General features: G+C 33.8%; 2 protein-coding genes across 3 annotated transcripts; both read left to right on the plus strand.

Moving 5' to 3' along the window:
- The first annotated feature begins 3,349 nt into the window (after window positions 1–3,349).
- Window positions 3,350–10,404, plus strand: LOC148307918 (eukaryotic initiation factor 4A-like). Of its 2 annotated transcripts, none has more exons than XM_088262600.1 (8): window positions 3,350–3,401; window positions 3,952–4,336; window positions 6,013–6,227; window positions 6,617–6,764; window positions 7,163–7,294; window positions 9,074–9,297; window positions 9,386–9,560; window positions 10,161–10,404. In XM_088262600.1, exons 1-7 carry the CDS (start codon window positions 3,379–3,381, stop codon window positions 9,528–9,530), a joined length of 1,272 nt encoding a protein of 423 aa, XP_088118726.1. In that variant the 5' UTR covers window positions 3,350–3,378; the 3' UTR covers window positions 9,531–9,560; window positions 10,161–10,404. The 2 variants fall into 2 exon arrangements, with proteins under 2 accessions (XP_088118726.1, XP_088118727.1); XM_088262601.1 differs by lacking the exon at window positions 10,161–10,404 and adding an exon at window positions 9,910–10,076.
- Window positions 10,405–12,747: 2,343 nt separating this feature from the next.
- On the plus strand, window positions 12,748–25,199 carry chic (profilin chickadee). Its single transcript, XM_088262571.1, has 4 exons — window positions 12,748–12,935; window positions 23,779–23,950; window positions 24,036–24,135; window positions 24,220–25,199. Exons 1-3 carry the CDS (start codon window positions 12,825–12,827, stop codon window positions 24,131–24,133), a joined length of 381 nt encoding a protein of 126 aa, XP_088118697.1. The 5' UTR covers window positions 12,748–12,824; the 3' UTR covers window positions 24,134–24,135; window positions 24,220–25,199.
- Window positions 25,200–27,117: the final 1,918 nt, after the last annotated feature.

Consider the following 27,117-nt stretch of genomic DNA (forward strand, 5'->3'; position numbering starts at 1 on the left):
TGTACATAATTATCAAATCCCATCGCCAGCGGTCCGCAGGTGTAAAAATACCCGTCCTTAGTGTGTTAGCCATAAAAAGTTGGTGTGTGGTGAAGAAAAAGTTCATCTTAGTTTATCATGCTGTAAATTTTATGTTTAAAATAAAATAATATTTTTTACAATTTAACTCTTAGACTTTTATAAAACTACAAAAAAAGATAAGTCCACTTGTTACAAGTGCCCGGCCACTTACTATAGAGGGGAGATTAGTTTATTTATGAAAGAGTGTATTCCTGTTGCTTTTCAGACCTAGATCCTGTGTGATAGATTTTACTTAATTATTTTTTTTTTAAATCTTAAATTAGCTTATATTACAACTAATATAAACTATTATTTACGCTTAATATACATCATCTTAATATTAATTACTCCTATCCACAAAGGTGGTGACCGATCCGATATCAGTAATTATAGACCGATATCCAAACTCCCACTTTTTGGAAAAACTATGGAAAAAATTATCACGGATAAAATCAACCCAGTAATAAGAAATGACATTATATTGAACCAACACGGATTCTTAAGAGGCAGGTCAATTGAGTCAAATTTGCTTGAGTTCAATCATTTCATACTATCGGCCATGGAAGAGGGCTACCAGGTGGACGCCATATATACTGATTTTGCCAAGGCCTTCGACAAAATAAATCACAATGTCTTGATTCGTAAGATTCGCGAAATGGGTATTCATGGTGATCTTCTTAGATGGCTCATTTCTTATGTTGAAAATAGAAGCCAAGCGGTAGCGGTTCTAGGATTTACTTCTAATTACATTATGATTCCTTCTGGGGTTCCCCAAGGATCCCACCTGGGCCCATTATTATTTTTAATATACATAAACGATATTAACAAATATATCAATCAAAATTTTCTCATGTTTGCTGACGATACCAAGTTATTTATACGAGTCAAGTCTATAGACGATTGTTCCATGTTGCAAAACGATCTCGATAATCTAGTGTCTTATTGTAATCTTAATCAGCTTTTTCTAAATGTCAATAAATGTTTTAGCATTACGTTCACAAGAAAAAAAATAAAATTATGTTTGATTATGAAATTAACAATAGTCGGCTGACCAGGAAAACTGAATTAAGAGACCTCGGCGTCATAATGGACGAGAAACTTTTGTTTTCTTCACATATTGAAGCCTGCGTTAATAAGGCCTACAGAAACTTAGGTTTTATTTTTCGAACCACTAAACCATTTAAAAATACATCATCTCTTGTAACTTTATATAACGCTTATGTTCATAGTCACCTAGAATTCGCCTCAGTCGTTTGGAACCCTCAGTACGCTATATATATAGCTCAACTTGATCGTATTCAAAATAAATTTCTAAAAATGTTGGATGGTAAGCTTCATTTAAGATTCAACTCTTACGAAGAATCTTTAGCCTTCCATAAATTATCTTCACTTAGTAAACGTAGGAATATATCAGATTTATGTTTTTTGTATAAAGTTATAAATAATATGACTGAGAGCCCCTATCTTCTTGCGCAGATACCTTTTCACTGTCCAATTAGAATCAATAGGCATAGTCATACCTTTTATAATCCAGCACCAACAAAGAACTATTCGAAAAATTCCTTTATTTATCGAAGTTGTGGGAAATTTAATGAATGTTGTACACACCTTGATATGTTCTACTCCAATCATTCAAAATTTAAAGCTAAATTGTTCGAAATCTTATAAACCTAAAAAAGTAATTCTATTCCCTGTCCTTTCCTTTTCTTCTTTTCCTATCACTGCCATCTCCTTTTCTCTTTATCCCATCCTTGTCTCATGTCTCTTCCTTTATATAGACCTCTCTTATGTATAGTTGTGAAGAACTATAATTGGTACTCATGATTTTATTTTTTGTATTCTGTATGTATCATATATTGTAACTGTTGTTCTTCCTTCCAATAAAATAAAATAAAATAAAATAAAATATATATTTATATCTCCTTACAGTAAACAAAATATTTATTTTTAAATTCTTTCAGACTCTTTTCATTCTTCATACATTCAGGCATCTCATCATACATTCTCAAACCCTTATACATTACACAATTTTGCGACTCGTTTTTTTTTCAAAACAATGGCAGTCTTATTTTATCCTTATTTCTAGTAAAATGTTCATGACAATTTTTGTTTAAAACTATTTTATCCTTAAAATATTTTGGTGATTTATTGTCAAAAAAATTATGTATAAAGATCAGCATATTAAATAACATCCATTCATAAAATACATAAAAAACATTAATAGATTCATAAAGTAAAACAATATTCATGTACAAACTAGACACATATTTTTTTACTATGTTTATCAAAACATTGATTTTTATGAATTTTTATGGCTATCATAATATGATATGTATTGGTTCTAGAGTTAAGATTCTACTTTTTAATTTCTAGATACAAACATATGGTAGGCCAATTCTAAGGGATATTTACTTGATAAAATGCTAGTAAGTTCCACTATTTATTTACTCAAGTTAGCACAAATGGATTGGAAAATGTTTCCACAATGTAAAGGTAAAACATAAAACCAGCCAATTTATTTCAATGTGCGTACAGACATTATTGAAAATCTACAGACAAACCTAATATTTGATTAAGTATTTTCACAGCTGCTGTTGACATAAATTTATAAAGCACAATACTGAAAACAAAAAACAGATTTTGCACTTACTAGACCTTCGGATGCCTGTCCAATTAGTTTTGAAATTGCATTTAATAAATAAAAATAATATAAAAATAGTGAAGTGCAACTTCATTCGTACGATTAAAGTATAAATTCTTAAATTAAATTCATATTATACAAGCAATGAAAATAAAATTATTGCGAAATTTTAATAAATTAATCATTAAACATAAATAATTAAAGCCAAGTAATGTTTGTAAGACACCTACTATACATTTGAATTGGTGATAATCATTTTAAAATAAATAATCTGAAATAGAATTCGCGTGGCACACTGACAGCAAAACGAGAGCCAGAATTCAAATTGACTTGCACAGATTTTTTAAAAATATCCAATACCAAAGAGAACAGAACGGAACAAAGACAAGAGACAAGGACACCGAGAATCGAGACATCGAGAACAAGGACAACTTCCTCGAGGCAATGAAAATGACATTTGCCCGGAAATAAAACCGAAAACAAAATCAAAACTTTTTTGATAAATTGCAATAAATTTAAATGGTATTATTTTAGCGTATTGAAAAATAAAAAATTAATTTTAAGGTATACGATAGTTCAAATAAATATATTTCCGAATTATTTTAATTCAGCAAACCATTAATACAATAACTGATTTGACTTCAAGGTCTTTTCCTTTTTGCGAACGCAAGTTAAAGATGTCGTATCAGAACGATAGAAGGTGAGAAATAGGTTTTTTATTAAAATTTGGTGTAAAATTAAGTAATAAATAAAAATAATTCATCATTAATTAACTAAAATTAACGTCCATCTGCATTTGAGTACCTTTCAATGGCTTTTGTTTAACATCTGCTCTTAAAATGTTCAATGATTCTCACGTTTTACAATTGCCAACATGGCGTACATTTGAGATTAATTATTTTCATCCTATTACACGTGTTTTAGTGTGGTCTGAATTTTTGCACCTTAGGTTTTTGTGTAAAATCAAGTATTGTATCGTATTTACAGTATACTGTAGCCCCCGGCAATCTGTGCAGCGTTCTTTACATTTACGGTTTTTCAATCGATGGTAAATTTTTTTAAACAATCTTTTTTACACGCTCTAGCAAATGCAGCATTTTTTGTTGACTGTAAACTAATATGAAATTGATGAATTTAAGATGCTTAACGTAAACAAAACAAGTAGCGAAATAATTGCATTGTGGTGTAACCGATTCGTCATTGACGCGTCCATGATGTCAAGGCAAGCGTTTGAAATATCTTTGTTTCAGAACCGAATGGGATACGGAGCGGCCCAAGAATGGCCCCTCCGAGGAGAAGGAGCCGGCGGCCTACGAGGGCCCCCCCGGCATGGACCTGGATGGCGTGATAGATACCAACTGGCACGAAGTGGTCGAGAACTTCGACGACATGAACCTGAATGACAGGCTGCTGAGGGGCATCTACGCCTACGGCTTCGAAAAGCCATCGGCGATCCAACAGAGGGCCATTATGCCCTGCGTCAAGGGACTCGATGTCATTGCTCAAGCTCAGTCCGGTACGGGAAAAACCGCGACATTCTCTGTGTCCATCTTGCAACAGATTGATACGTCCCGTCTGGAATGCCAGGCTCTGATCATGGCCCCGACTCGTGAATTGGTGCAACAAATTACCAAGGTGTGTAAACTAGTATTTATCTTTGTTTAATTACCAGTGCTTTGTGAATTGGGGACTATCATTCGGCTCAACTGACTAATGGTACATTGATTAGTGTCTACAAATTATGCAAAGTACCTGACCAGAGGTATTCAAATCTCATTTAGCCAGTTGACGGTTAAACATTTCTGGTTTTGCATGCCCACCATCAATACTGCTAGTAAAACATGAACTGAAGCTGTGACAAGTAGCTTGGCTGAAATAAGTGATAATTCATTAGTGTTCTCAATATGGTGAGATTAATGTTTTTTGTCGTGCGACTAAATGAAGGTTCAAGCATTGTTTCAAATGCAAAATTCTAATTCTAATGGCAGGCACGGTAACATGCTTAGGTAGGTGCTTGACTGTGAAACTGGCGTTGTGGGTTCCATTTCCGCCAATTGTAAAATAGATTACGAAAGGTTTGTTAGTAAATAGTTTGGGCGTGTGATATATTTTTATTCTTTCCTCCCTCCCTCACCCTTTATCTCCCGCCTGCAGTCAGGCCCCTGAAATAAAGGCTTTGCGGGTTATTTCAAAACATATCTTTCATTATAAAGCCACATTAACAAGTGTATAGTATTTTGTGCCACTGATTATTTGCTGACTCATTATTTCATCAAATTCTTTGAATTTCATTTGCATGACTCATACTTAAGATAAAAATATAAAGATGCAAGCATCGCCATTTTGAAATATTACAATAATGAAAAGTGTATATTGAGTAAATTTTAAATTATAAACAATATTTAAAGATAGTCAAAATCACAATGTATCTGCTGTTCGCCATCATAATGAGCACATTTGAACTTTGGGCCTAGTTTGGACTCGTTATAATATTCAATAAAATAATAAATTATTTCTTCAGCTGGACTTATTAGTACTTCAGCGTAAGTACATTACTTTAGTAATTATACAGATGATAAATCACTCTTGCGCTGTGGCTACTTCCCTCAGATGCGGGGAATATTTAATAAGGGAAAATACATCCTTTTTCACTAGAATGAGCATCAAAGCTGTTTTTTTATATTTTTTCATAGTGTACCTAGAAAAGAAAAATCATAAATTAATTGTAAATATAAAAATGCCTTTGTGTGAAAAGTAACTGGTTGCGAAAAAAATGTGGTTTAACTACTAGGCCAACTACCGACTAATCAGTCAGTTTAGCCAGCTAGCTGGTCCATTTCTGCTATAATTCACATTTTTAAAATGTATTTTCATGGATATTATCTTTGTAGAATTTGAGATGTCATATGAAGCCTATTGTCACACTTTTTTTCATCAATCCTTCCTTTTGGACGTTTACACAGTAACATATACAGCTGTACTGCTGAAAGTTTTTCTTGTTCAGTCATCATCTAGCCAAGCACTTTCCTTCATTTAGTATCACTCTAACAGCTCACATTAAACTGATGTATGTTTCGGAGAGTCCCAGTTAATCTAAGTGGGCTGTGAATAAATGACGCCGCATGGTTTCTGTTAACATTTACCATCAGTAATCTGATGATATAAGTGAAGTGTTGCGCTTTCAAGGCATACATCTAAATAAAGAGTTGATGTCGTGCCAACCACTGTATGCATGGGAAGATGGAAGTAGCTCTCACATCTCGCTAATAAAGTGAAGCAACTCTTTAAATATTTATCTTGTTGTTTTGTAGGTAGTGCTGGCTCTCGGTGACTACATGGACGTGCAGTGTCACGCGTGTATCGGTGGAACGAATGTGCGCGAAGACATGCGCATCCTGGAAATGGGTGTCCACGTGGTGGTTGGCACTCCGGGCCGAGTGTTCGATATGATGTCTCGCCGGGCACTCCGCCCCGGCACCATCAAGATGTTTGTTCTTGATGAGGCTGATGAGATGCTTTCCCGAGGGTGAGTGACCATCCTACCATAAAAAACATCAAACTGTTCTCTTGAAAGTAAAACAAGCTTAATATACGCTTCTTTAAAAAAAAAGGATTAAAATAATGGATACAATAATCTAAAAAAATTCAACTGACTAGACCACAATTAGTCATATCACGCATGGAAGATTGAAATCTTGGAAGGGCCAATAGGCTGAGCCACTTAACCCCACATGCTGTCCATTCACTAGAACTTCACAATTCTGGAAATGTGTTTTACTTTTTTTTATTTCTTGCGTACTACGTTAGTTAAATAATTGTGACTACCAATATTACTACTAATGACATCTTTGTCATAATAAGGACGATTTATATAGAATATAGTAGAGTGTGTCCTGATGTGCCTTGGTATTGCAGATTCAAGGATCAAATTCACGACGTATTCAAGATGCTGCCCCCCAATGTTCAGGTTATCCTACTCTCTGCTACTATGCCCGATGAAGTCATGGCTGTATCAAAGTGCTTCATGAGGAGTCCTGTGTCTATCCTCGTGAAAAAAGATGAGGTATGTTATCCCTAGCCACTCTTCCAATGTAACGGGAATATCTGTTTAATTACAAATCTTTTTCATTCTTAAGTATGTAATACAATAAAAGCTTGTTAATTCTACATTGACCAAAATTCAAAATCGATTTTCGAAATGAATTTCAAACTGGCAAATTAAAAAAAAAAACATTGTCTCTAAACAGACTGATGCGTGGCAATATTTCTAAGGTAATTATTTTTTGCGGTCAAAATCAGTTGAGATAATGGTAATTTTAATAAATCCAATAATATATGTTTAGAAAATAACTTTTTATAGAAAGTTTTTTTTATTGCTTCTAAAATTCGATTAAAAGGATTTTTTAATGGTTCTGAATGGCACCAAAATATGACAAATAAAATATGAAATAATAATTTCAGCTTACTCTGGATGGTATCAAACAGTTCTATGTATCGGTGGAGAGAGAAGATTGGAAGCTGGAAACCCTCATTGATCTGTACGATACTCTTTCTATTACTCAGGCTGTCATTTTCTGCAACACTCGTCGTAAGGTAAATTATACCCTTTACTAAACTCAACCATCTTAACACATTGTTTGCGGGAAACGCTCAAAATAATTTTTTTATATTCACATCAAATGTTGGTAGATAGCGGGAGACGCTAATAAGTGTTTTATTCGCTTACTTTTGGTACAGCACAGGATGCCAAAAAACATTTAGCAGATCGGAATTGGGTTTGCAGTTACTTGTGATTAGTATACGACTCTTATTAGTATAATAATTAGGGTCGAGATTGGCGAAAAAACCGCCCGACAACAATGTGTTATGTGAACCCAGACTTTATTCCCATATTGAAATTATTATATAGATCTTTATAAATAAAAAAAACAATGCAAGGAAAAAATGAAACCTAAAATGGCATTTTAGAAGTAAAAATTTCCCTTTCAAATCTGAAAACATAAACTTAACCCTTATCACTCGAGAGGCGCTGCTACAGCGCCACATAAAATATTAATTCCACTCGTTAGGCGCCCCAGCGGCGCCATGAACAATAGTCATACATTTTATTGTTATTGGTGCACGGGCAGGTTTCTCCATGTTACAGTTTGTTGCGTCTAGTACCTGCTTCTGAATGCTTGTGTATTGTGCTACTTTTTTTTTTTTTCAATAAATATGCTGTTTTTTATTCAAATATTTTTTACATTGTTCTTTACTGATGAACTTGCCAACGAAATTGTAAAGGAAACAAATATTGACGCGCGGACAAAAATAGAATCCAAAGAATTATCTTTTCGCGTTCCATCTGGCAGAATTGGCGTGATCTTGAGGCTGAAGAATTTTGGGCATTTCTGGGGTCGATCTTCACAATATGCATCTTCATATTATTTTTTGAGAAAATCCCTAAAATTGTGCCTCAACCTTTTTTTTGGGGGAGATATGTTTTATAAATTTGTATATCTTGTATAAATCCAAAAAAAAAAAACAATAAACCATTGAGCCATTTAAAGTTTATAAAAGTGTTCGTTGATCAGTTAGTGGGTAAGTATAAAGAGCCTCGAAGTAGGCCATCTACTTACACTCCCATCAGAGACCAGGCTAAATGGAAAACTGCACATTTTAAGGAAAGGTCCTAAGAAGGACTATGTGGTCTGCCCAAAAAGGGCAGTAAAAGGCGGGAGACGGTAGATCAGCAAGTGTTATGATACTTGTCCTGGAAAACCAAGGATGCATTTGAGTGATTGCTTTGAAAACTACCACACTTTAAGGGATTATAAAAACTAAAATTTGGTATTTTTGCTTTTATAAATACTTACTTTCTATAATAAATATATGTTTGGAAACGTAAATAAGCATACTTATTTGCTACCTTTCCAAAAAATATTTTTTTCTAATTTTCTATGATTATCTTAGTTTTTTCTCATATATTTGCTAAAAAAATCCTCGAGTTGCTGGAGACCTATATGATTTTTTTTTCTCGAGTGATAAGGGTTAACAAACATGTTTGTTTAGGAGTACTCATTCATTATATTGAAAAGTAATGTTTCTTGCTTTTTTTTGTAATTGTAATTACTATCTGACAATGTTCACCCCGATTTGAAAATGAATTCAAGATCAGTTCCATCTCTAGAAATATACACTACATAAAGAATATATGTGTGCATAAAACTAAACTTTAATGTATTTTATTATATTCTTTTTTTAGTATGTTGAATGTATAAGTGTGGTGACATCCTAAGACCTTTTGGGATAACATATATTGGTCATCCATACGAGTTAATTGGTGTTTATTAGCCCATGAAATAACATTTTTTAAATGATTTCCAAATGTAGGTAGACTGGCTGACACAGAGCATGCAAGATAAAGACTTCACAGTCTCCAGTATGCACGGCGACATGGACCAGAAAGAAAGAGATACAATTATGAAACAATTCCGTACGGGTTCCTCCCGTGTCCTGATCACCACTGACCTGCTGGCCAGAGGTATCGACGTGCAACAAGTTTCTTTGGTCATAAACTTTGATTTACCCTCAAACCGCGAAAACTACATCCACAGGTAATTTCCTTGATTCTGCCATCTGTTACCTATTTACTGAGAAAGTGTAATTATGTTGCATACTCACTTACCCTCATTACGCTTGCAGGATTGGACGTGGTGGGCGTTTTGGACGTAAAGGTGTCGCCATCAACTTTGTGACGCTAGATGACAGGCGTTCCTTGAAGGACATCGAGGAGTATTACAATACCCACATCGACGAGATGCCACAAGATGTTGCCAACTTGCTGTAAAGCGTTGTGCCTCACTGCAAATTGCATGCTGTGAGTATTCTGGGATGTGATACACTTTGATTACTTAGCGCAAGAGGCGCCCGGCATTCTGCATACGCAAACCTATTTATCTAATATTTTACTCTTAAGTTTCATTTATACCATCATAGTTAAAGCGATTATAAATATTAATTTAAGTTATCATAATTATTTGATATTTTTTGATCAAATGTTTTTAATACATAGTCGCAATTGGAAATGTCATTAATTTTGTATCAATAAACATGTAATAAAAATGATTGGAATAAATGTTGATCCCAAGATAGCAGATTGGGTACGGTTCAGCCTACGCGCTGCACTTTGGGGATAAAATATGATTTGTATTTTTATAATTGGATAGCGGCGAGGAGAGGAGGGAGTGGGAGAGCGCGTGATCTCTTCTCGGAATCCCACTCGGGTTCCGGAAAGGCTTTATTCAATGGGAATAGAATATGAAATGATAATTGTAACCTCTTATATCTATTGTTTTGTAATACCTTCAATATTAATAAAGTATCTTAAATGAAACCCTTCTTTTTAATTGTACTCGCTCTGGCATTCCTTCCCACTTACGCAGCATTGTAGTAAAGAAGTTTCCATTTCCTGTTACAGAATCACCGGACACACGGGAGGATACATCTTTATTGGATTTTATTGTAAACTTTTTACTACACCCCTTTAAATCCTGTCCAATAACATAGGATTCCGGTTGAGCTTAACACTATTTTTTTATTTGTGTATGTATGTAATTATATTTGTGTAAATATACATTTTATAAGTTCACGTACATACACAATAATATACATTGTATCAAGTTTGCTTCGATGCACAATAAAGTATGTACATTACATCCTCATTCTTTTTTTATTTTGATAATCAAACTCAAGTCCTTGTCTTGATGTAGTATTTTATGAAAATGGAACCATAAATTATCCAAAAAAAAAAAATAGACAAATGTCAACAAACTTCATAATCAAAATATATTAATGCTTGGCCATGCTGTAAAAGTTTATTTTGATGATGGTTTTTGACCACATGAAGTTTCTAAGATGCTTTCTAAAAAAAATCAAACATTCACACCTCCACTTCTAAAAAGTGAAATTGTTAAAACTCTAAAAAAGGCAAATCATAGTTGTTTTAACAAGAATGCTCTCTACTAACAGTATGTAAAAGACGCTTTTAAGCCTTTCCCGTAAACAATGTGTTAAAATAGTGTTTAAATTTAATTTTAATTGACAATAAAATGTAGTCTTCTCGAGTGTTCTTAGTGTCCTAGAAAACAATTTCGTATGGTGAAGAAATGGGACTAATGGTAAGATGACTTGACTGTCAAAATAAACTAAGGGAAAGTAATTCTTCATGTGAACCTGAATATAAACTCAAATACTACTTGACTATTATTATTGTCGGATGTTAACAAAGGCAAGATTGGTTTACAATGAGATATAGTCATTAGAGAAAATATTAATGCAAGAGGCTAAATTAATATCACACCAAGAGCCCTTGAGGTAGTATTTCATGAAAATGGCGCTATATATATTTGCTTCCTATGTGGAGCATATGGATCCCATAAGCTGTCTACTGGCTATTTGATTACTGCCAGCTTTGTGTCATACTCGATCACGCCCGCATCTCATACTTCTGGCGAGAACTGCTAACGAATTGTCAGAGATGGGCGTCCCAGGCAGCGAGAACCTAATGCCTTGTAAAAGAGGCATGCTTGTTTTAGATCCTTGGGAGGCATGTGGAATACACAGCCAGGCCTCTTGATGACAATTGTGAGCATAGGTTCCTAGGTCTGCTACCTTATTTTAACATTCCTCACCAAGTCGATCTACCAAATTACATATTACATAAAATTCGTTATGGACACCTACACCTATTCTCAAAGCTAAGTTGTTCTGGGCGTTTGTAAGATGCCGTGTTTCAAAATGAAGCTATGATTTTGGCATTGAACAGGTGGCATTTGGTCGTTACCTAATATAACGTTGATTCCTGTACCAATATAGTTGTTGGTTGCATATTCCAGATTAAACTTTTTTCAACTACCTTGCGCCATATACATAACTCTCAAAGGAGACAAACCGTAAAGAAATATCTTTTCCAACACCCACAATCTACATCAGGAACTTCAGTCATTGCAATATTTGTGTATATTCTTTATGTTTTTACAATAGAAATATCATTTCGAGTAATAGGGTTAAGAGTAATCTATATGATTCACAATAAATCCACATTTACCATCACTACAGAATAATTTTCAAATTTAGCATAATTGATGCTAATCTACTCGCAAATGTGATTGTAGAAACCTGCTGTGATACTGAGATATTGGTTAGTTGGAAAAAACTCAAATCTGAAACATAGTCCCAAAAAGCTCCTAAAAATTATCCTCAAAAAACTGACGGCTTCCCTACCGGCATGCTTGACTGACCGGAGCCATTTTGTCATAACGTAACACGTTACGATGCGAGCATTCGTATAGTCAGCACAGCGAGCCGAGCGCTCCATTCATAGTTTAAGATGCTTGCCGCGAGCGATTTCACGACGAAATGCTCCCATTAGTCACCACCCTAAGAATTAAATATTCCAACTTTAGATGCAATATACTTTTTTCAAAATTGCTCCCTCTGATACTTAAGAAAATAAATGAACACTAAACTAACCATAATCAAAAGTTCCATAATAATGCAAAAAACAACAATGTAAGTTTGTCTGAAAAATGTATCAAGTCAGCCGTGGGGGCCAAGGAAGTGTCGAAGCTTTTCCATGAAAAGCATAGGATTATTGGCAATTTGGATCAAGAATGGACAGGTAAAAGTTGAAATATCTACCCGATATATCATTCGTTATAAAGCCAAAGTAATCTATGGAGATTTATTAAAAAGTTTGGAAAATGACCAAAGAAAAAAACGCACACGCATTTGACACGCATTGTCATGTGAAAACCCCTTTCACATAACGAGCTTTTCGCAATAGAAACTTGCTCATGGAACGGAATAAGCACGTAATACGAGGCATCGCTATAATACGAAAAAAAAGTACCAGTTCTTGCTCACATGTTTTTATTTTTTTTGAGAAGGAATAACTGGTAACACTTTTACGTAGCATAATCGAACGTTATTCCGGTAGTACGTCATCCGAACGCAGTTCGCAGTGTCTTTCCATTTCCTGTCTGAGCTTGCATCCATTTTGCAACAGACAGTATTGAAACGTTCGTCGGTCTGCCAGGCCTGGTGTTCGAAAGTAAAGGTGTTAGAATATTACCGATAAATCATGAGCTGGCAAGATTATGTCGATAAACAGTTGATGGCGTCGCGATGTGTTACAAAAGCTGCTATAGCTGGACACGATGGAAATGTTTGGGCAAAATCGGATAATTTTGAAGTAAGTTGGTACATGTGTGTTAAAAATACTTTTTGACATTAATTCATCAATATTTTACTCTCGGTTCGAGTATTTCTTCAATTAATGTTGTTTTCTCGAACAACTGAATGCGAGACCGGGCTCTTTTCGGGAGTTGCCGGACTAACGGACAAGAATGTGTTCGTGTATTTTGATGGGTGCGGGGTTTTGCGGTTTAAGTTTTAAATGGTATTTCAAGCTCATAACGTATCAATTATTATTCGGCATTAAGTTTTCCTGCGCTAGCCCTCTTTTCTTCGCTTAGTATGACGCATAATCTTTGCACATCTCGACAAGATGGCGACAATTGACGGCCGGCGAAAATTTGGTCCATCCTCCATTGCTCTCTCTTAGAGTAATAAATTTTCTGACGATTAAGACGTCCAGACAAGAAGGACCCCTCTTGCCTGTATCTGTCTAACAAATGTTTTTCATTATAGCGTACTTTTTGTGTCATTTTTATCGTCTCGAATCTGGCAGTGTGTTGCACGAAATCCGGTGTTTCGGACAATGAGTCAGTTTGAAAAGGGGGTTTTAGCGTTACTAGAGAACCGAGTGCAAGTGCGTAACTTATTCCGAATCTGCAACGACGTTCTGGCATTAATATAACGCATCACATTCCAACCTCACCCACTTTGCGGTTGCCGATTTCGAATCACCAACGAGTGCACCAAACTTGTCTGACCTGTCCTCAAAGTAATGTTTACTTTATTATTCATCCTTTCGATGAAAATTTTATATTTTTCCCCTTTTATGTCTAAATTTTCGTTGTTTATCCATTTTTATCATTAGCGATTTGAAGATTTTTCATTTACGATAGTGATTTCAAAAAATATATACATTCTACAGTGTTAATAAAACGAATCAATTATATAATGTGTATTAAACAGGTGTTTTCTCATACGTATGATTTCGTCTTAACTTCGTTGTGCATTGGTTTTATTTGTGCTACAACCATCATCCCTTCGCCCTCACGTTAAACTAGCGCTGCACAATCCGATTTGAGTAATTCTGGCGCTATGTATTATCCCAATAAATAAATGAAAATCGCAAGTACTCTTTATTTAAAAAACAAAATATTCCCCCAAAAATATGATGAAATTCGTATTTCTTTCTCTGGTTTTATTCAAAATATTCCGCCGTGTATTTAAAATGTATGTTATTTGTATTTTGGTACTGGTTAGTTTGTTCTTGTTAAAGTTTTCTTGCACGTTATATGCACACGAAACGTCTGGTGTTAATTTAAACAGGAATAACTTCCGATTAGACTCTAGGATCAATATATTTGTCTGGAATTCTGCGGTCTACCACGAACCACGAGTCGTCCTATTTACTTTCTTCATTTTATAGTATCTTTATTGCCACACCCCACGAGTACATTATACATACTTCGATTAACGCCAGTGGTCGTCAAACTTATAAACCAAACAGCCTCATATGCACATTACATTACAACGATATTTTTTTGCTATCAATGTATTTACCATATCTTAACTAATATTGTTAGTAAAATGTAAGCGTAATTAATTCAGTTGATCGAACGCGATAAAACTGCTGGGGGGGTTTTAGTAGTTTTAACCATTGTTATTGCCAAAACAGATGGGTATTTTATTACAATTTAAATTACGAAGTCGGTATTGTTCAGTCTTCGAGGTACTATGCGAAGAATCTGTTCACAAATATCACTACGGGCCCTATTTTTTTTTTCAAAATAAATTTATCAGCTCTTGAATTAATGACGCGAAAGCCACATCCTATGGGAATAATTTTATTTCGACGTTATGATTCGTCTATACCAGGGCTGTCCAAACCAAATAACTAAATTGATTGGAGGGCTACAGAAACAAATGCCTTAGATTTTTAACACTTTGTGTGCCGATGCCCTTTAAATTTACCAGCTCTTGGGACTGTCAACTTTCTGTGCCGCCACATGAATGGTATAAGTATTCAATTAGAGTGTGGTATTGTTCGAAACATGTACCACTATGGAGTGGAACACAACAAAATCCACAAACAATGAGGGTTTCACTTATTATTTATTGGCTACACATACTTTACATCTACGTCTCTTGAGGAATTTTCTTGCTCCCAGCACTATTTTCTCTACTTTATTTGCTTTGTCGTGTCCATTGAAAGTTTTCCTGCTGGGGACTGACCGGAGTCATTTCGTCGTAACACGTTACGATGCGAGCATTCGTAAAGTCAGTGCAGCGAGCCGAGCGCTCCATCCATAGTCAGCGCTCGCCGCGAGCGACGTTACAACGTTACGTTGTTACGACGAAATGCTCCGGCCAGTCCCCTTTTTTAAGTGCACGCCTTGTACATGAAATGTAAATGTTTCTTTCTCGTGTGAGATGGCCAGATTAACACGTGAGCGGACCATAAAGTGTTTAAAAAATAAAAATTACAGGGAGGTCATTTTTATAATAATTTTCATTTTATTTTATCGTTTTAAAAATAATTTTAAAAAAACTTGCTCCAAATTGAATAATTATTTCATTAATTTATTTGTGGTACCGTAAAAATTAAATAATGTTCTACGAAATCCATTTTGTAAGAGGAAAATGTTCGTATTTGCGGCATATCAAAAACACGTAGCGGGTCGCACAAATATAAGCCGCGGGCCGTGCTTTGAACAGCCCTGGTCTAAACTAAGGATCGACAAACTATGGCACTCGAGCGAAATTCGGCCCGCTACCAATTTCAATCCGAGCCGCGAACTAATGGATTTAAAATGTTCAAACTGAAAATATAATCGAATTGCGCGTGATAACAAAACGGTCAACAGTCGAGTTTAGGCTTTGCGAGATATGACCCTACGCATTTATCTTACGGCCATATTTAAAATCCTGCGTAAAAACTACATGTTATATCTGTATTTGGGAGTACTTACCGTCGCAACAAGACCCCTAAAATGATGTTTGAAAATCCCAATGCAGACCAGCACCAAAAAATGATCATTCGCAATTCGTTTTGATCGCAAAAAATACTAACTCTAACCCCCAATTTTATGAAATGTTATTTCAAAATATCCAATATGATTTTTCTGAAGTTTGCTTCCTAGCTCGTCGAGCCTATTTTTTTTCGATTTGCCTCTTACTTTTTTGGTCTATACCAGAGGTTATAGACCAAACCGAAAAGTTTGAAGTTTTTAAGTTTGTGTATAACCTGCGGCCTCTTGGCTACTCTGATACGGCCTTTTGAGTTGTGCCATTCAAAGAAATTCTTTATAAAGAAATGAAAAGGTTCTCCACCCCTGGTCCATATTATAATTTCTTATCAGGAGCGGTCTTGCCTCCCAATGGGCGCTAGAGAGGTCTTCTAGGAGGTACTAGAGGTCCTAAGAGACAGGTGGGAGGGTTGGGAAGTGAACACTATATTTTTATACTTCCCCCCTTTACGGAGGGATATTTTGGCAATTTCCTGCCCCCCGTGGATGAGAAATTTTACCAGGGGAGCGCTATTTAGAACCTGTGAGCTGTAGTCAGGTTAACGTTTTGTATCTTAAAAAAAATATCATTATTAATAGGCATTTATTGTTTCTGCCGTTATGGTAGACACCCAGACTAATAGAAAATAAATATTTCTTTAATATATTTTGAATCGAACCCACAACGCCAGTTTCGCAGTTGAGCGTTTACCCGACCACGCCATGGTGCCTGTCAGATTACTTTTACTAAATACGCTATTCACGAAAATTTCCAAAAAGCACTATCTTGGAAATTTCATTCCTTCTCCATAGTTTTTATTTTTAATAGTATAGTTATGTCAAAGATTGAACTGCTAGTAAAAAAGTGAAGCGAATTTCTTTTCCAAAATTCTCCCCCGGCACGTATGAAGTATCAATGAATTCGCTTCTGAAACGGACCTGCCTTGCAAATATGATATCATATACTTGGGTAAATCATCAACCCCGTGTGTAAATACCACGCTTCTTTTTCGTTTAGAACATTCATTCAAATATTTTGGTTGTTTTTAATACGGTTATATTTTTGCTGGACTTCGGCTTTGAGAAGAAAGAAGAAGAATTTTTTTGCAAAAATAAAGCCGCAAGAATGCAATCCTATGGGAAAATAGATGCCCGATGGTAATAAAAATATTAACTTTCAAACAATATTTTTTTATATTATGTTAGTGTTCAAATGGTAAACGCGGAAGAAGAAAAACAGAGTACGTGACAAAAATCCGAATCAACACGATCGTGATGGTATGGTCACAATACCAGAGAAAAAATTATGATCTTTAAATATATTAAAAAAAAATCTTTGTATAATTAAATAGGTGAAATAAACGGAAAACTTATGTAAAATTAATTATATATTTTTTATTCGTGACCTTCCTTAAATGGCGAGAGTCCTTGGAATTTCATTATTGTGTTTATATTTTAAATTGCATATTTTATAATTATGTGGTTTACAAGTTTTGTATTTGCGTTTGGTGTTAATTCGACCGTGAAATTTAATTATTATTTATAACAAAAAATCTGATTTCTGCTTTAGAACATTTAATAATTTTATTAAACATTTTTTTTATCTGCATTTGCCTGACCCAAATACTATTTTTTGGTAAACATCGGCATAATTTTTTGTCGGTTCTAAATAAATAATTATTTAATCTCTTGCGAAAATGTCCATTCTATTTCTAATGCATGTTTCGTATTTTAAACAAAAAACAAACATTGTGTTTTTTAGCGTGTAAGTATTTGGTATCAAGAAACCAAGGTGAAAATATTTTGAGAAGAGCTCGGAATTGCTTTTATATAGTCAGGAAAAAAATATTTAAAAATATGTCGACGACCGAGCAATGAATGGCATTGTGCCTAGAAAAATTCGTCTGATTTCCAAAATTTCCCCTTTGTCATTATTGCAACTTATTCAAAAGTTCAGCCAGTAATCGTACTTGTACTGCACTTTGTAACATATCGTCGCTCTCCTAACTTTCCCATTTGCGTTAGCGTGCATTTTACAGGAGAGCATTTTTTGTGTTAGTTTGTGTATTGTCTACCGTTAATTTCATCTGAAACTAAGCTCCTGATAGTGGGTCTATAATTTTATGAAAATTCTATTTTGTCTTTATTTATCGATATAGAGTTTTAAAAAAAATGATTCAGCTTTGTTTTCATTTTATTATTCTTTGTGGGAAGAGATTTGAAAAATCCATAAATTAATCAACAATGTCATTTGAACAAACATGCATCATACCGGTTTAGTATATATTTTATAGAAGAATTTGAAACCTTCGGATAATTTTTAACATTTGACCGATTTAAAAAAAATCATGATTATTAACTCTGCGTTTGTATATAATTTACAACGAATAAACTTTATGTATATATATATATATATATATATATATATATATATATATATATATATATATATATATATATATATATATATATATATATATATATATATATATATATATATATATATATATATATATATATATATATATATATATATATATATATATATATATATATATATATATATATATATATATATATATATATATATATATATATATATATATATATATATATATATATATATATATATATATATATATATATATATATATATATATATATATATATATATATATATATATATATATATATATATATATATATAATCACTTCTGAAATAAGCGTTGTACCAAAAAAGTTAGGAAACCACTCGGCTGTCCAATTTTAAAACACAGTAAGGGACATTTTTTGTATTACGTTTTTTTTTGCATTTTTGGACTAAGTAGAATCTACTTAGTCCAAAAATGCAAAAAAACATAATACAAAAAAAATTGCGTTTGTATATAATTTACAACGAATAAACTTTATGTATATATATATATATATATATATATATATATATATATATATATATATATATATAAATATATATAAATATATATATATATATATATATATATATATATATATATATAAATATATATAAATATATATATATATATATATATATATATATATATATATATATATATATATATATATATATATATATATATATATATATATATATATATATATATATATATATATATATATATATATATATATATATATATATATATATATATATATATATATATATATATATATATATATATATATTATCACTTCTGAAATAAGCGTTGTACCAAAAAAGTTAGGAAACCACTCGGCTGTCCAATTTTAAAACACAGTAAGGGACATTTTTTGTATTACGTTTTTTTTTGCATTTTTGGACTAAGTAGAATCTACTTAGTCCAAAAATGCAAAAAAACATAATACAAAAAAAATTGCGTTTGTATATAATTTACAACGAATAAACTTTATGTATATATATATATATATATATATATATATATATATATATATATATATATATATATATATATATAAATATATATATATATATATATATATATATAATATATATAAATATATATAAATATATATATATATATATATATATATATATATATATATATATATATATATATATATATATATATATATATATATATATATATATATATATATATATATATATATATATATATATATATATATATATATATATATATATATATATATATATATATATATATATATATATATTATCACTTCTGAAATAAGCGTTGTACCAAAAAAGTTAGGAAACCACTCGGCTGTCCAATTTTAAAACACAGTAAGGGACATTTTTTGTATTACGTTTTTTTTTGCATTTTTGGACTAAGTAGAATCTACTTAGTCCAAAAATGCAAAAAAACATAATACAAAAAAAATTGTCCCTTACTGTGTTTTGAGTTTGGACAGCCGCACTATGTATGTTAGTTTCAGAAACACGTGTAATCAGGTATCCACTCTGCGTACACAAGTACCTTAAAACCTATAATTCTGAACCGTATGGACGAGCATCTAATCTTGATACGCTATCATCTGATAGTGTGGTCGATATTCTAGGCTACAAATACACTTTTGGTATTATAGTATTTAATTTGGTATTTTGTAGATCATTCTGGCGAATACATCGTGTATTATTAGAGGCTTTAGTAGAGCCATATTAGCTCTACAATACACGTGTGCATTGCTTCCCATTCTAGTAGAAATCATAAGGAAGTTGCCTACCCTGAAATGTTGATCATATTACTACTACTACTACCATCATGCCGTTTCCCCGCAGGGGTAGGCAGAAAGGATGGAACGCCACTTTCTTCCGTCCTGACATACACTCCTCGCCTCCTTCACATCCATAAATCTAATCATGCATGCCCTCCGATTACGCAGAATTTTGACACCACCAGATTTTAGGTTCTGATTGATCTGATCGTCCCAAGTCTCTTTCGGTTGTCCTCGTTCTGTTTTCCCGCTCACATTCGCCACATGTATTTTCTTTCTCATTCTTTCGTTATCCCTTCGCTCTACTTGTCCATACCACCGTAAAGAACTCTTCCTAATCTTTTCAATTATTCCTTGTTTGGCCTTACATTCCTTTCTTATATCTTCGTTTCATTTTCAAACGTTAAATAAACTTATCGCAATTAAATTTGTTTTCAGACTCTAGATGTAAACAGAACTTGACGTAATACAAATTATATGTTTTAATAGTAGGTGCACAAAGCGCTCAATTTAGCATATTATTTATGAATGAATTTGTAATCCGCTATTTTTCTTCATAAAAACGGTATTCATTATTCTATCCCTATTTTACTAATGTTCATTCGTCAATGTTTACTATTTTGCATCTTAATGCTCGAAGTAACCGGGTTTTGTGTTCTCTTAACTAATGTCTGAGAAATATTTTCTCGTTCTTGAGCGTATTTCGGGAACGGCCTACTGGCCTGTTGGTTGCGTAAATCGGTCACCAGTCACCACAATCTGGAAACGGTTATTTCTGTTTTCTTTTCTGGAACTCGCTCTATTGCTAACTAAACCAGAAGGTTTCTCTATTAACTTTTTTCCTTAAATATATTATAAATATCATAAATATTTTTAAATTAAAAAAATCTACAATATTCTCTCCGGATTAAAAACTAATGTGCACAACATGAAAATTATGTTTCCTATAGTATAATATTTAATTTGTAGGTAAAACTCACGTTTTAAAAAAATAAATAATGACTGTTATTTATTTAAGTCTATTTTTTTTTTGAAAAAATACTGACTGGCAATCGCGTCGCTTCCTCGCCGGATTAGGCAGAGAGAATAGAACACCATATTTTAAAAAAAAATCAATATTCGCCTCATCCGCATTCATGCATCTCCTTATACATACCCGCGTATTGACCACTTTCAAGTATTTGAAATACTACCAACGAAATAAATTGCCCTGAAATGGGAATTATTTCAATTTACGAGCTCATTGAGCTGGGTGCAATAATTTTGTATAAATATTCTTATCGATGCAAGTAGATAAATCTAAAATAAAATGAATATAATAAATTCATTGATAGTCTAAATGCAGATTTTGGGGACTTCAACCCTGTTGTGTTAGTCGTTGTCTTTAATTATTTCTATTTCCAGTTAAGGCCGCCCAATAGTAGTTCCCGAACTCGTAAAAAATTGGATGATCTTCAACTTTTGTTGTCATTTTTTTTTCTTAACGACACATATTTTTAGACTTGGCACGAATTTAGATGACTTATGATCGCTTGCAACGATTACAACATAATGAATTGCTTTATTTAATTAACACATTTTTCTCAATTTTTATTGTACATAGCAAAAAAAAAATTGAGATTTTTGTTTAGTAATTAACTTTTAACGAATCTTTGCCATACGTTTATTTGATAATCCAGCACTCTTCGTTAAAATACAACCCTGGACAAAAGTTTTGTACCCCAACTTGGGATACGATTACTTGCATTTCTACAATATTTCAAAATGAAAATGAAGAGTCTCGCTTAAACCGTATTTATTGTAAATTACTACTATTCCTGACGCAATGGTGAATAGGGAACTGCATCAAATGGATGCAATGTTGATTTGATCGTTTGTTATATGAGGGCAAGATGGATTAGTCCTGCCCTTCAGCTACCAGACCAGGGTAATACTATATGAATATTTAAATGAACAAAACACTTTATATTTATTCTGACCCTCCTGGGAATCGAACCCCGGACCTCCAGCTAACCAGTATACGGAGGTGAACTGAAGGATTATTGAAAACAGTACTTAAAAATCGACGATAATAGTATGCAAATGTGATTTGCAATTATATATTAAATCGTCACAATGTCCTAGGAAATATTTCAACATGATTTTTCTTAGTTTATCTAGGTTGGGCCGAATTAGCCCAGAAACAATTCCGATATAATTACAAAAGAGCGTATATAAAATAATATACGTAATATGGGAAAAATGAGTATTGATTTAAGTTTGGATATAAAAAAAATATCTCCCTGCTAATAAATGAATAATCATTAATAAAAGTTTAAAAAAAAAGGAAATGAAAAAATATTAGTGTTTGAAATAATATATCAAAAATATATTGAAATTTCACCCACTTTCTAAATAAATACGCCAAAGTCAAATATTTTAATTGTGCTGTCAACAATTACCGACACTGTACTATAAATCAATCGTGCGTCGAGGGTCGGGAATCTGCCACCCACTGTTCGATTACAATGTATAGATAACGCGTCAACTACCCATCCGTACTATCGGAAAGATAGAGAAACCGAAAAATGTTTTGTATTGTAAAATTATTTTTTTACAAAGCAAAGTAAAGTTTTAGTGATTTTCACTTTTTTTACAAATCAAAGTAAAGTTTTAGTGATTTTCACTTTTTTTTATAAATCAAAGTAAAGTTTTTGTGAACTTCACTTTGTACATAGTTAATTACGTAGGCAATTTCTACGTGATTAACTATGTACAAAGTGAAGTTCAAAAGTATAATTTTGTTGGCTTAAAGTGAAGTGAGTATCCGTGAGATGTGCAAACCAAGAGAAACGTAACAATTTGAATATCATATATGATTTAAATTTTTCTTAAGTTAAATTAATTCCATTAAATTAGTGAGTGCGATGATTTTTTTGTTCACCGGGGAATAAAAATCGGCAAATATTCAGTTTGGTAATGAGTGAGGAGTGCGGTGTGCGGTGTGCCGTGTGCCATGCGCTGTGTACTGCCGCGGGGAGTGGGCCGTTCACCCTGCGGCGGAGCGACCTTGGTTTTCGATCAGAATGAAGTTTTTCCTCTAGCACATTCGTATTATGTACCTGTACTAAATCTGACTGCACTATCATTATCTCGACATAAATATAGCGGCTGAAGATTTCTCCGACTGTAATTGTCAATGTTGATCACCTCGGTAATCAAATGTAAGCAAGTCGTTTCGTCACGTTTTGATGGCAAAATTTCTAAGGAAGCAAATCCTAGGTAATTTTTAATGCCGAACGGTAGTATCATCGTATCGTTTAAATTAAACTGGGGGTCGCGAAATATTTTTTTCGCATTTGTTTATTGTGTAAATCTTTATAAATACAAAGTTACATTTCTTTAACCCTTACTGGTCCAATGTCGAATCTCATTCGACATCGATTTTTTCCTCTTAGGTCCCATGTCGGATGTTATTCGACATTTTTCATCATTAGTATTATTTATTTAAATTCCAAGCTTACATTTTTGTCACTCGTATATATTACAACAGTATGTGGAGCAGAGGACAAAAGATTATTCCAATTGGAATGTAACTAACTGTCTACCTAGATTTTTTTAATTTTGGGGGACCGAAAAGGGTTAATTGGTTCCAAAAGTAGTCTATTATTGATAGCTTGCGGTTTTGATTTTTAATTGATTTTTTTTGTTATTTGTCCGCAGGTTTCAAAAGACGAGCTGGCGAAACTCGTACAGGGATTTGACAAACAGGAATTATTGACTAGTGGCGGAGTAACGCTCGCCGGGCAGAGGTACATCTACCTTAGTGGCACAGACCGAGTGGTTAGAGCGAAATTCGGCAAAATCGGAGTCCATTGCATGAAAACACAGCAAGGTAACTATCTCTACCGCGTATTGCGGTGTTAACGCACGACTCGAGTGAACTAGTCGCCTAATTCCTGGTAACGCTTCCGTTTCAGCCGTCGTAGTATCACTTTATGAAGAACCAATTCAGCCACAACAGGCAGCGTCTGTGGTGGAGAAACTAGGAGATTACTTAATTACCTGTGGATACTAGAGGTGAGACCGTTTCCCTTCGTACGTCCGTTCGATACGAACGTGTTCCTCCGTGACCTTGTCTTATACCCGTTTATCTCTTTCCAGACGCGAGCCGTGATCTGAGGACTACTACGTTAAGATTACTTTAATTGTTTTTTAAATAAGTAATTACTTTTGTATATTGTATAAAATGGCACGGCCCGCTCAGCCGCAGCCGCAGCCGCAGCCGCCATCGCCGCCGCGCGCGTGCACGCGCATACACCGGACCCGGCCCGACCTTAGCGGTCCGCGCTCACCGCGCCGCGCACCACGCACGCCGCGACGGCGGCGGCGGCCGCGGGCCCGTGCCTGGATGATAAATAAAGTATATACAGCGAGCATATTGTGTACGCGCTTTCCAGCAGAAATATTTGATACTGAGAGTATGTCTAAAAATTAGGATTTTGAACGAAAAATCTCTAGTCCCGTCATAAGCCTCGACTCCTCTCGCGCGGGACCCGGCGGGAGCGGAGCGGCGGGCAGCTGGCGGCCGCCGGAGCCGCGGGCACTGGCGGCCGCCGGAGCCGCTCCGCACCCGCCGGCGTCGCGCGACATATATATATACATATATATTATACTACTAGATAATACGGAACGGAAGCTATCGATTAGTGTACGAGCTCAATTGCTACTTGATATTTTATTTGCCACATTTATTTTCTATACCTAAATGACTAATAAACCGCTCGATAAATTAAATTTCGGTTCTTAAATTAAAGCTTGCGTAAAGAAATGAAAGGTGTATATTGTTCCGTTTACGAAATATCATGAATTGATATTGTTTTTAAATATAGCTTTGTAAATTGTTTCTTATACCTACTACTATGCGAAAGAAAACTGTGTCTATCTGATAAAAAATAAATTTGTATTATAAACTGTACGACTTTTGATTAGCGGCATCTCCCGTCCTTTACTCGGTCACAGACTACACGTACTTTACCCAGATCATATCATTTGTACTGCCCTATTTGTAATTTTACACGTGTAATAAAAGGAATTTGGTTTATCAATTAACCCAATATTAAATGAAAAACTTTGCAATCCAACTTTATTGTTTTTATTCCACTACCCCTTTCCCTCATACAACCGAACGGAAGTCACGAAGAACTTCAGACTTTTTGTTATATCTGTAAAATTACGCGCAATCCTACCCTTGTAAGATTTAAAATAGGCACCGCGTAAGTAAAAGTACTTAATTTTTTTTATCCATAAATGTATTTTTTCAAGGTTATGTAACAATTATATCAGTTTGATTTCGGAATTTTAATCCAGAACGTGTGATTCCAACATATATTTAATTCAAAAAGAAATTCCTTAATACGTGCTGTTTTTCTGTTACAAGGGTAGAATAGGGCTTAAAGATTTTTGTGTGTGGACTCGTGATTCTCTGCACATAAGAGTGCAAAACTCCCATTATTTAAGAGACGATTTCTTTGAAATGGATGATGAAAAATATAATGGTGCCTCAAGCTATAATCCAAATTATGTGCTGTAATGGGGCCAGGAATAACAGATTGTCATTTTGTTTTCATGGTTGATAATTCTCTTTTTATGTAATTTTAATATCCTTATTTTTTTATGTTATCCCATTAGATAATTAATAAAGTAACTTCAAAAGTATTGTTTGAAATAAATAAATCGATACTTAGACTTAGGATTTCTTTACTAAGATCATATTTTTCTAAGACACGATTTTGAAAATCACTTCAGTAACGCCTTGTGATCAATTTGCCGAATCAATGAGTAAACATTGACAATCTTATTGACTACATTTCATCTTCCTAACATCTTCGGCTGCACCGACACCAGACCAGCACTGCACGACTGGAACACTACCCCGCGTCAAAAGGTTTGTAATAACGTCCCATGTTCGAGAATTTATAAGCGATTTTTCAAGAAGGCTCAGCGTTTCATGGACAAGGTAAACCTCTAGTTGCTGCACATATTTGGGCGTAGATAAGGGCGATCGAATTAAACCAATCGAAAAACTTAATAAAAAAAACGATTCTTCCAAATAAGTCGTCACTTGAATCAAATAAGTTGTTACTTTAATTAAATAACGGCTCTTTCAAACGAGTCGTTACTTAATTCGGTTTTTGTAATCGATCACTCCAAAGGTATTCACGCCAAGCGGTGAACAAATTTAGTGCATTTCTAGCTCCTAATATGTTTGCCATCGAAAACTTCAGCTGGAAATAAATATAAACCGAGTAAAAGTAACGAATTAATCCCAATCGCGTAATCGAAAAATGAACCGTTACTCACTACTAACTCATTGATAAATTGCCGTGAGTATCAGATTTCAATTTATGGGCGGCCGCCATCAGGGAAAGTTGGATCGGCTGGTGATGTTTCACAACACTAAATAATAATTTTACGAAGCATTTAATTTCTAAAATAAATTTGATGAAGCATTACCAATAATATGGAAAATCCAATTGCAATCATTCCAATACAGAACAGGTATTTTATACTTCTGATCAGCGCAATTAGACGCACAACATTTTGAGTGTGTCCAAATACTTGTTAACAAAATCTGAATTATCTCCAATCACAGGAGTCATTTAATAAAAGAGTTTCTGCTGAATAAAAAGCTTTTCATCTCACCAATATATGTCTAGTGAAGTTCTAGTGATTCAAGAATAATGTTTCAAAAGTTCATAAATTCCAAGAATTTCAGTAGTGTGGTTGTAAATAATGGGTAGAATTGGTGAATGTCACACGTGTGTAAAGTGATCACTTAAACCAGCCTATGGCGGTCGTCAGTCCCGTAAATGCCCAGACTTCCATATTCTTCTTCATTTTTGATGAGATGTCAAAAAATTCAATTAGATGTACACTGTGCGAACTCGCAGAGTGAACCTCAAAAAAAAAACTAGGAGATTCAAAAATTTTCGTGTGGTTAATCGTGAGTAGAATGGTGAATGTCGCGCGTGTGTAAAGTGATCACTTAGCCAGCCTATG

This window comes from Brachycentrus maculatus, unplaced genomic scaffold (assembly GCF_059751285.1).
Source record: "Brachycentrus maculatus isolate JH-2025_06_01 unplaced genomic scaffold, ASM5975128v1 h1tg000185l, whole genome shotgun sequence".
Taxonomy (NCBI): domain Eukaryota; kingdom Metazoa; phylum Arthropoda; class Insecta; order Trichoptera; family Brachycentridae; genus Brachycentrus; species Brachycentrus maculatus.

Excerpts from the sequence above, each read along its gene's own strand:
- LOC148307918 (XM_088262600.1), top strand. The coding sequence starts at position 3,379 with ATGTCGTATCAGAACGATAGAAG. Across the intron at positions 4,337-6,012 it reads TGGTGCAACAAATTACCAAG|GTAGTGCTGGCTCTCGGTGA; the intron begins GTGTGTAAACTA and ends GTTGTTTTGTAG. Across the intron at positions 9,298-9,385 it reads CGCGAAAACTACATCCACAG|GATTGGACGTGGTGGGCGTT; the intron begins GTAATTTCCTTG and ends TTACGCTTGCAG.
- chic (XM_088262571.1), top strand. The coding sequence starts at position 12,825 with ATGAGCTGGCAAGATTATGTCGATAAACAGTTGATGGCGTCGCGATGT. Across the intron at positions 12,936-23,778 it reads CAAAATCGGATAATTTTGAA|GTTTCAAAAGACGAGCTGGC; the intron begins GTAAGTTGGTAC and ends ATTTGTCCGCAG. Across the intron at positions 23,951-24,035 it reads TTGCATGAAAACACAGCAAG|CCGTCGTAGTATCACTTTAT; the intron begins GTAACTATCTCT and ends CTTCCGTTTCAG.